The following is an 11018-nucleotide window of genomic DNA, read 5'->3' as shown; positions in this document are numbered from 1 at the left end:
CCTTCCAGCAATATCATGGAAAGGGGAATTCGTATTGTTAAGGCTATTTTGAAATCGTACGTTAATAGATATCAAAGGAAATGTGTTCAATTATTAGATCAAGTACAATTTACGATTAACAGGAGTCAAACTGGTCTGACTAGTAAAACGCCGAGTGAAATTTATTTAGGGAGGAAATTGTTTACACCTTTAGATGTAAAAAGGATTTGTGACTTTGGAATCTTAGATAATAATGCTCGCCTTGTTAATTACTAACATATACCGTATTATTATCAAGAATTACTTGGTTGGGCTCGAGTGTTCAGATATTGCCTTAAGTAGTCATGTATTTTTCTCCCTCAGTTACTAACAAGAATCGTGCAGTCACAGACGTTAATTGTAATAAAATATTGTTATTGTTTTAACAAATTGTTTGATTTCTCTGGGATTGCGGCACACACACACACACATATACACACACACACATATATATATATATATATATATATATTATATCCCGGTATTACTTCTAGTTCTTCTTGAACTTTGTGTGTCATTATAACATAAATAGAGTAATACAAATTATTTCCACTGAAAATCAAAACACGGAACTATCTGTACAGAAAGCACAAGCTGCAGTCACTGGGCATTGGAAGGGGCACTGGATATAACTCTATAAGATATTTTATAAAAATCGCTGTCATCAAAAAAATACGAAGAAATGAATGATTTCCTCGAAGGGGAAAAGTGAGGAGGAGAAATTAGACAAAAGTATGTGTTCTAGTTTCTTTTCCATGGGGTATACGCTATAATTTTTAAAATTATCGAGTGTATATCAAGTAAAATTTCTAGTCATTACGTAAATGTTCATGTAACCAGTCAATACTATACACTACAGAAAAAATTAATAAATCTAAAGTTGTCCCGCTAGCAAACGGAAATAAATACATAAAATGTTGATTTATTTATTTGTTTATTTACTATATATATTCTTTCAATATTTTTATTAAAAGAATTTAATTTTTTAAAGATATAATTGAGATGCATAAATGTTTTTCGAAAAAGGCAAATTTTTTTGAATGAAAATGGCTCTGGTCATTTTCTAGTTAACATTTCATAAGCAAGATTATTCCTGATACCAATATAGTAATAATAATAATAATAATAATAATAATAATAATAATAATAATAATAATATTAATAATAATAATAATAATAATAATAATAATAATAATAATAATAATAATAATGTAAAATACAGTTCATGGGTTAAAAATAGTTTGCTTACATCGAAAAGACATGGGAAAGTTTATAGTACTCAAACAATAAAAACTTTGAAAGGAATAAATTTAACAACAGTAATTAAATCAAGTAAAGTAAATCATATTTGTAAAATCAATTTATTCGATTAATAATATACATTATATAAGCGATTTATGAGAAGCAGTTGAGATGACCTTTAAAAAAGTTCCTCCGAAGTTGCAGCTTTTAAAAATAATCACCAATAGTTTCCCTCAATTCTTAGTTCAAGACGAATAAATTTAACCTATGTTTTTACTCAAACTGACCCTATATATACAAACTTAAGGCTACTCAACATTTTACTGTAATCATAAGGTTTTAACATTCATGAATGGCAAGATGCTAGGATTGATAAATAACCATTAACCACAACTTGGAACTACTATATTTTTATTACAAATTCATTATAATCATCATCTCATATTGTAAGATGACGTCTGTTGTACTGATCTGTCCAGAGGTCAGGTGAAAAACGATCTGACTGGTCACTTCTCAATATGAAATGCATAACTTATAATTATGGCACAACGTTTAAGATTTCAATGTGTAATACAGCGTAGTAAAATATATTTTTAATTTATGCTTTTAAAATACAATTTAGTTTGAAATCTGAGTAAAGTGCCATCATACAGTTTAACAAAATTTATAATTTGGCAACGATGAATGTGTCCAAGCTACTGTATAAGCAAAGTGTAAAATTGTTTACCTTGGACTTGAAAGTAAAATTACTTTAATCTGTCCCTACAAGATACGTTGGCTTCTGAAGTTAAGTTAACCACTTCTGAAATTAAGTTAACTATATTTCGCTTTAAAAAGTAATGATAATAAAGCTGTTAGTGAATGTGTCAATAGCAAATATGAAAGAAGGAATAAATTATAATTCGATTGTCAAGAACAAGAGAGAAACTTTGAGAATTATTATTTGATATATAATCGTCATCAGACTAGAACATTTTCCATATACAAACTTTTTCTCTTCCAGAAAAAATATCACTATGACAGTAGTTTTCAATAACTCCTAGAAATTTATATTTTCTCTACATCAAGGAAATCTCAAATTGATTCATTCATTACGAAGTAATTCTTAAGAAAACATACAAGAGAGGAAGTGACTTGGTGGTTTCTAAACGCTTCGAAAACCGCTCAATGATCCAAGTAAAACATTTAGATTACCCTAAAAAAAAGTCTGCCGTAGAAACGGCATGGCCGCTTGCGGTAAACTCTAAGAAAAGTTGGATTAGTGGTAGGAGAGCTGAGAAGTGCTGACAATGCAACATTCTGAAAGGAGTAAAGAGTTGATAGGGTTGCTACCTAATTAAGCCAAGCCATACAACGGAATGTTGAGTTTCACTTGGTTTTCGATTCTGGCCATGGACCTGCCTTAACAGAAATATTGACTTCGATATCAACAAATATTGTGCTAATTTAGGAACTATAGTTTTGGAGATAATATTTCTTTGTAAAATATTCCAGCGAAGTCAATTATTTAGCGTCGAATCATGAATGTTTTAAAATATACACATTCTACAAATTTACATTCTATAAATATAATTTCCTCTTTTGACGTTTAGCTGTCGCTAATACAACAATTCGTTTCATGATTTTGAAATTTTCGATGACAAAATATCTTGTTCTTGTTTCTAGGCAAAGCCATTTTCGACCCATCTTCTTTATTATTTTATTTTTAATACTTTTTATTTACTCTATAGTTATTTCGTTGCATCTTTAGGAGGCAGAAAGGAAACTATTGTAAGTTACTTGTGCATATAAACATTACAAGCAGAGTAAAAATATAAAACAGAAAAGTATAAAAATAAATATAACTAAAACCTCAATTTAATCATTTTCATTTTTTTCGTTTTCTTTCTTCTTTTCTTCTTATACGTGCACTGTTCGAAATAACATCACCCATATATTAATTTGACACAGGGTTGTTAGATAGTCCAGACTTGGATAACTCATTTCTGATAAACGCGATGTGTTCTGATACCTGCGTAAATGCCGCGTATTGATTGGAGTCGCAGACTGGTCCCTTCCTCGGTGCAATACTTAAAATCCCTTGAATGTACCAGCGACCAGACGTTTGGAAAGCTAATCCTCCTCCACTGCGTAAATTACACACACTTGTTCCTATAATAAAGAAAAGTATTCTTATTTTTGTTTACTTAACCACCAGAAACTATCATTTGCGTATAACAGAAGAACAAAAACCGTTCAAAGGTAAGCCATATACCAATCGATATATCTCATTGATTGAACAAAATGATATAAGTGAGTATAAATCCTCATGCTCAGTTTTCAAGAAAAATTAAAAATAACTAACTATTTGGCACTAAAGCGTGTGTCGTTCGTCGTCGTTAAAAACCGATAGTTTATTTTCAGTTGCAGAGGATTGTTTATTTGTGAAAAAAAAAAACTTTATAGGTAGCAGATGGCTTTCTTAGTTGTTTATCTTCGCTTAAGGTTGGCTTAAAAGGACAAGTTTTGCCGATAGATGGCACTACAGTTTTCGTATCTCTCCCACGTATTTTTTATATTTTACGAAAATTCAAGATTTCTCTTACAAATTTCAACCTACAGACTTCAAATTTTTAGAAAATGAACTTCATAAGCTATCGAAGGCAATAACCCGTGCCGATTCTTTATTTACAATTTTCTTCATTGTTGAAATGGCTTGATTGTTGAAATGAATATCCAAACCTTTAACAATGGAACTGTTTCAAGAATGTAGAAAATTCTAAATAAAAAATCGGTACGGATTGTTCCCTTTAATAGGTTATGAAGTTCCTTCTCTAAAAATTTGAAGTCTCTAGGTTGAAATTTATAAAAGAAATTGTAAATTTTCGTGAAAGGTAAAAAATACATGGGAGGGATACGAAGACTAGTGACATCTATCGGCAAAACTTGTCCATTTACACTAACCTTAACAGTTACACAGATACTCCTAATAGTAATACACAAACTATTTGTAATAACTAATTCTTTTAATAACTATTTCTAAAATGCTATTTATTAAAATAATTAGTGACAATTCTCTGGCTCAAGAAACCCTGTTTATAATTATATAAGTAAAACCTGGTAAAGAGGATCTATCGTATGCTAACCTAATAGTCCAAGCAGTATTATTATGGCTATAGCTATTCTCAAGGTCCAACTTTATATTATGTTGGTGAAGGAATTTGATTTTGTTAAAAAGCCTAAACCCATTATTAAAAAAAAAAAAAAAAAAAACTTTCGAAATCACTACTTGTGCATAAAGTTAGTTCTTCTATTATTTCTAATTAGCTGAATGCCCATTCTTTGCGAAATAGAATTATGGGAAATATTTAAAAAATGTGTATGAACTCCCTCCACTCCCTTAGGATGCATATTTAAATCTAAAGAAAATGGGGAGAATCCAGATCGACCCAATTGCTACAAATACGTTCACTCGTTTCACTCATTGTCGAACCACTTCTGTGTGTTTTCCTCTTCCTCTGCTCTTCTAAGTTTGTGGTTGGATATAGTAAGCAGATCTTTTTCTTCTTAGGTTTGTTCATTTCCTCATTGGCGTTGTTAGGTTTATATTGAAAGTTCATATTAGAAACAAGGGAAAATATTTATTAAGAATGAAAAACGGATAATATTTAAATGAGATAATTAGCGAATCCATTATTGCACGGTGGAATTTTGTGATTCCGCTTACTCCTTTACTACATATATTTTAATAGAAGTGACATGTGAGTTAGGTACTAACTATGTTCACAAATTCATGTCAATCGGTTCAGTTGTTCGGCTGCTATCTGATCACAAACAAGATGATTTTCTATTTTTATAATATAGAGAGATAAAACATGATTTGCCTTCTAAAGTTTTACTTTGAGTAAGTAAGTATTAATATATAAATAAATAAGCCGTTCAGATTATTAAATGTATATAAATATCAAATCTAAAAAGTATCTTCAAAAGAAACTGTTCACATTTCGTCCATACACGACTGAAGAATACACTCGTAAGTACTGAAAGCTTTCGGTGATTTGAAAATAAAACAGCAACGAACAGTGTCGAATTTTCGACTTGGCAAATGAGTCAAACTGCTTAGGGCTACAGAACTCGGAGTGAAGCCGTAAAAGAAAGAAAAATCAACATTTAAAACTTCTTTTAAAAATGATCATTGTTAATATTTTACGATTTGTTTGGTTAGATATATTTCATCACTACTCTATAATAACAGCCCAAAATTTTGTCAAAATGGCTTCATAGTTCACACACAACATTGGTCAGAAAGCGTTGCTTGATGTTATGTACTAAACTGCTGACCATACGTTCACTACAGCTGACAGTTGAGTGAATACGCTCAATGAGTAGATAAAACGTCCTATCTTTATTACTGTATTGTTAATTCCCTAATAACCATCTTTGACCAACGAAGTTGTTTTAGGAGTTTTATATTGCTGTAGAAATTATACATTTGATATTATAAATGCGAGGCCTCTGTCCATAAATTGCCTAGATCCGCAATATGTCTAAATTAAAATATTGGCAGCCAAGCAAGCAAGCAAAAATACTGTTGCTCACCTTTCTACATAGGTAACCGCACAGTAGGTGCAGTGGGTAAAGCTGCACCCGTATTTACTCCATCTTAATTTGTCCTTATTCAGTTTTGAATATCTGTTCTTTTCTGTTTTTCTGTCTTTTCTGTTGCTTTCTGGTAAAGAGTCAGTTTCTGTGGTCATAAATTTTGAAGATGTCATTGAAAAATTTACGTTCATGGTTACATTCAACAAAAGTGTGTTGTTATAAAATCTCTTGTATTGTTGTACTTAAGTAGTTTGCACGGTGGCGTATTTACGATTTTATTTCGTGGAGGAGACTTCGCTAAATTTATTCCTGGAAATGTGAAAATTGTGCAAAATATTTCATTTACTTTAAAATAGTAAATAGAATTTCGAGGGGCTTAAGCCCGGAAGCCCCCCCTTAAATACTGAGTTTACATTGCGGAACATTCTTTCGTACACACTTAGATTTTTCAGATAATTCCTAGAATACATCCATAGTTTACAAATACGTATATCCATGTGTCCAGTATACTTAAATATATGCATAAACGAATTTATTATGTACATGTTTAGTATTTTTTTTAAATCTGTGTAATCCGTCCCCATACCTCATTGACGTTACCAAAATTCTGCGTCCGTTATTGCCTCTCTGCTGTTTTTTTTTTTTTCAACTTACCGATCTAATAAACTGTAGTCGCCTCTTCTCTGTATTCAAACCTCTACATAAGATACAGCGAGAATAGAAAAAACGGATACAGTATTAAAGATTTAAAATAAAAAATCCTGGATGCCGCTGGAAACGCAATCAGATCCCCCTGGCAGTGGCCTACCAAGTAACGAATAGTAACCGCAGAATGATATGATGAGGTTGACTTAGTCGGATTCTGTCAGTAACACTATAATAAAATAATTCTGGAACTGGTTGCTGTTTCTATCTCCCATTCTTTACTATCAGATCTGTATATGAGTCTTATTTATTAATCGAACCAAAGACGCGAAAGCTTAGAATATTGGGGTATTTCTTCAGTGTGCAATACTTTTAAAATTAAACAGGCTCAATCGATACTACTCAAATCTTATGCGACATTTTATTAGAGATCTTCCCTGTTTACACCAGCATTGTCGTGGTCATTAACTGAAAGAGACATCATTAAAAACAAAAGGAATGATAGATATACAGGGTGTTTGAAAAAGAACCCCCTAGTTTTAAGCATAAATTTAATTGGGAAATGAATGAAAACTTACATCAATGAGTATATATCATGAAAGATAATTCCTTCAAGTTTTGTTTAATGTTGGTAGACTTCAATGTGGGATCCATTTGTGGCCCTGCACACATCGAGACGATATTCCATTTCTCGCCACGTATTCACCAACATTTCAGGTGTAACTGTTCCAACCGCCGCGACGATTCTTTCCCGTAAATGACTGGTGTCTCTGATCTTTTCACTGTACACAACATTATTTATGCCCCCCCCAAAAAAGTCCAGTGGGATTAAGTATGGGCTTCGTGGTGGCCAAGGTATTGGGCCAGCCCTGCCTATCCACCTTCCTGGAAATCGAGTGTAAAGAGCCGCAAGCACATGGTTACTGTAATGAGGTGGGACGCCATCTTGTTGGAAAAACACAAGCCCATTTTACGTCTTAATATCGTCCATTTGGGCAAAGACGTACTCTGTTAGCATGTCATAGTAAACGTCCCCGTTTATTGTTTTTTTCTACAAAAATGAAAGGACCAATCATACGATCCTCCATCAAACCCCACCAGACATTAAGCTTGGGAGACTCACGTTGATGCTGAATAACTTCATGTGGATGCTCTGCCCTCCAAATTCTGCAGTTATGACGATTAACTGTTCCACTGACATGAAATGTAGCCTCATCAGAAAAGAAAATCTTTTTTAAAAAATGACATCATTATCAATTCTGTGTAGAAAGTCAGCAGCAAACTCATACCTTTTGATTTTATCAGTAGGTTTAATTTCATGTAACAGTTGCAATTTGTAGGCGCGCAACTTAAGTCTTTTACGCACAACATCATACACAGTACGTTTAGGCACTCCTAATTGTAGACAACGTCTGGTCAATGACTTCTTCGGGCTCCGAACACAAGAAGCACAGATCTGTTCAACAACATTCAGAAGTTCTCGGTGTACCTGGTGATTTTGCTTTTAAAACACTACCGGTTTCCTTGAAGAACTTTAGCCAATGACGGATAGTTTTTGCTGTAGATGGTTCACCACCATACTGACGTCTTAAATTACGTCGCACTGTTATAACTGACTCAGTTTTCACAAGCCAAATAACACACTGCGCTTTCTGTTGCGGAGTATACATTGTTGCTGAGTTGAGCTCCTCCGTGGCTAAGCGGTTAGCGTGCGCGCCTTTGGCGTGGGAGACCCGGGTTCGATTCCCGGCGGGAGCTCATGTGGTTCGGATTCCACGTTAATCAGTAGGTCCACGTCTCACATAGCCTCGCTGCTGAACGGGACGCTAAACTAAAATCAACAACAATTGTTGCTGAGTTGCTCTGCACTGCATGCCTGTCTGGACTGAACTGAAGAAACAGATAAAAAAAAAAAACAGCACTGGTCCCGTCTCAAGGTCAAGCAGACCTGCCAACTGCAGGGGAGCTAAACTTGTAGAATTGGTGAATCAAACACCACAAACTAGAATAGTGTATGTCACATTGTACAGATTCTAGGACACATTAAAACTTGGGAGTTCTTTTTCAAAGACACTGTATATACGGACACGTCACGCTTATGTGAAGTTGGCTCCCCAAATGTTCGTGCTTCACGAGATCTTTATTGAGCCAGGTAGTACTTCCTTTGGGATATTTGGGCTAGTAACTTTTAGTGTTTGGGCTACTCTAGAAACTAAGCTACAGCTTCACAAAGTTTGGGGGGCCAACTTCACGTTAGCTCCCAAGTGTTTGGGCCAAATGAGATTTTTATTGCACTGAATAGTACTTCGTAATATGGGCTATTACATTTGTTGAAAAGTGATATTCCTGCTTCTTTGTCGAGACTAACTTCACTAATGTAACCGATCTGATCGGTACGTTTATTGGAATTAGCAGTACTCTACTAGGGTGCAGCGTTTGACCACTTTTTTTTTCGGAACGAAATGTAATACCTAGCAAAAGTTGCCAACCCACATGGGTATTACAGGTACAGATTTTTTTTTCAAATCGGATAATATCTTCTGTGAGAACTATTGCCTCAAAGTTTCAAAATTTCACTGAAAAGTAGAAAAAATACCAAAGTTCTTCATGAATTTTAGTTATGTTAAAGTAAACATTTTTTGGTTAAGTACATGTTAGTTGCTTAGAAAGCTGACATTTAAGTATAAAAATGCCAGTTATTTGCCCTTGGGGGGATAGGGAAGCCTCCTCTGGGGCCAGAAAAAGGGGCAAATTCAGTACATTTAAACTGTTATGCAGGTCCTCGCTCACCTGGTCATATAGGCTGTCCAAGCGCCCCAGAGTCTACCATGTATTCATTTGTAATTTGTATGGTATTCATTTGTAATTATCTAAACCTATGAATGGTCTCAAAGACGTGACGAGGACCATTAGCAATGGGAGACTTGAGATAAGTATTTCAGGTCTTTACTGAGTTTTCTGAGCTCTTCTGACTATGATGAGGTAAGTCACATTTTGCTGATTTGAATGACACCACTGGAAGCTTTTCACAGTCAGATAGTTTTGAACCTATGGGACCTGTGTAAGAATAGGGGCTTGAATTAGTGCCAATATGCGTGAAGAGAGCTCGGAAAAGCAGTTCATTAAAATGCAAGAGACAAATAGCCTGTTAGTTCCTTTAATTTTCGACGTATACCTCCCTTCCTACCAGTGTTCCATCACACCCAAGAACTACTTCATTAAAGCCACCTTCGATTTGGTTCATGATGTACTCGAAAAAAGCCGTGGTCTTGTCATGGCCAGAGCCAGATGATGGTGTCACGTCACCAACGTATTGAGAGTTAGGTTCAGCCACAAGTGATAAGTGCTCTTCTCTAACGATGCCTGCGTGTGTTTTAGTGTCTTCCCTACCATCAAAGTATAGGCTTTTAATGGGATCATCATTTCAAGAACTTACTTTTAAATTCCGAGCAACTTTAAGTTTCGCACTCCTTATTTTGCTCCTGTCCACAATTAAAGAAGAGTTATGTTGCTAGATTGTTGAGAGGTTATAATTCCAGCCTTTAAAGCTGCCTGAAGCACAGTTGATGTTATATGTGCCACAGCCCTTTTGATTACATTGTATCTCTGAGTAATCATAGCAGTTTCAGTCAAATTTAGCTTCGGTTTAGATGTTCTCTCTCTGGGTTTGGTCTCTTCCTCAGAAGAGCTTTCCTCTACTTCCTCTTCAAGGTCTGCTTCATTGTCACTGAAGTAATTTTTGTGATATATTAAATAATATTGACTTTTAAAAAAAAGAAATACAGAATTTTCTGTGAAAATAGTGTTTAGCAAACTATTATCTGTAACGGCCAATTCATATAAGCTGAAGGCAACAGTAACCAAATATAGCGCTTGAGAAATGGCGCCCAATTTGAAGCGTATCCGGCTCATTCCTGATAGTGACGCTGAGTTACGCAGATTGGGACAGGAGAAGGGCATTGCATTATTGTGAGGTGGAGGGGTGGGAGTGTCATGGTGAAAAATAACAATGCTCTGCTACCACTATGAACCACCAGTAGAAGGAAAAGGCAAGGACGAAAATAGCTGTAGAAACGCTTAATTGTACTGAATTTGCCCCCTTTGCCGGCCCCAGAGTAGGCACCCCTATCCCACCACAGGGGCATATAACTGACATTTTGAGACTTGAATGTCAGTTTTCATAGCATCTGGCATGTATAAATCCAAAAATATGTTTACTTTAACATAACTAAAAATAATGAACAATTTTGGTATTTTTTGTAATTTTCAGTGGAATTTTGAAACTTTGAGGCAACAGTTCTCACAGAAGATATTATCTGATTTGAAAAAAAAATCAATACCTGTAATGTCCATGTGGGTGGGCCACTTTTGCCAGGTATTACATTTCGTTCCGAAAAAAAAAGTGGCAAAACGACCCACCCTAGTACTCTACATCGACCAGCACTGTAGCAAGTTTCAAGATTTGGGCTATATTTGAACAGGAGTTTGACCTTCACAAAATTTGAGGTGGCCAACTTCACGTAACCCCCCTT

General features: G+C 34.7%; 1 protein-coding gene across 1 annotated transcript in view; it reads right to left on the bottom strand.

The window, feature by feature from the left end:
• Window positions 1-1248: 1248 nt before the first annotated feature.
• Window positions 1249-11018, bottom strand: part of LOC145661684 (uncharacterized) — a 130958-nt gene continuing 121188 nt past the window's right edge. Inside the window, exon 23 of the mRNA XM_081727028.1 lies at window positions 1249-3411. Coding sequence (XP_081583154.1) covers window positions 3197-3411 — 215 coding nt within the window. The 3' untranslated portion in view covers window positions 1249-3196. The remainder of the gene's footprint in view (window positions 3412-11018) is intronic.

This window comes from Thermobia domestica, chromosome 1, assembly GCF_964235325.1.
Source record: "Thermobia domestica chromosome 1, izTheDome1.hap1.1, whole genome shotgun sequence".
Classification (NCBI taxonomy): Eukaryota; Metazoa; Arthropoda; class Insecta; order Zygentoma; family Lepismatidae; genus Thermobia; species Thermobia domestica.
The sequence above is the reverse complement of the archived record's forward strand: the minus strand, read 5'-3'. Positions and strand labels throughout refer to the sequence as shown.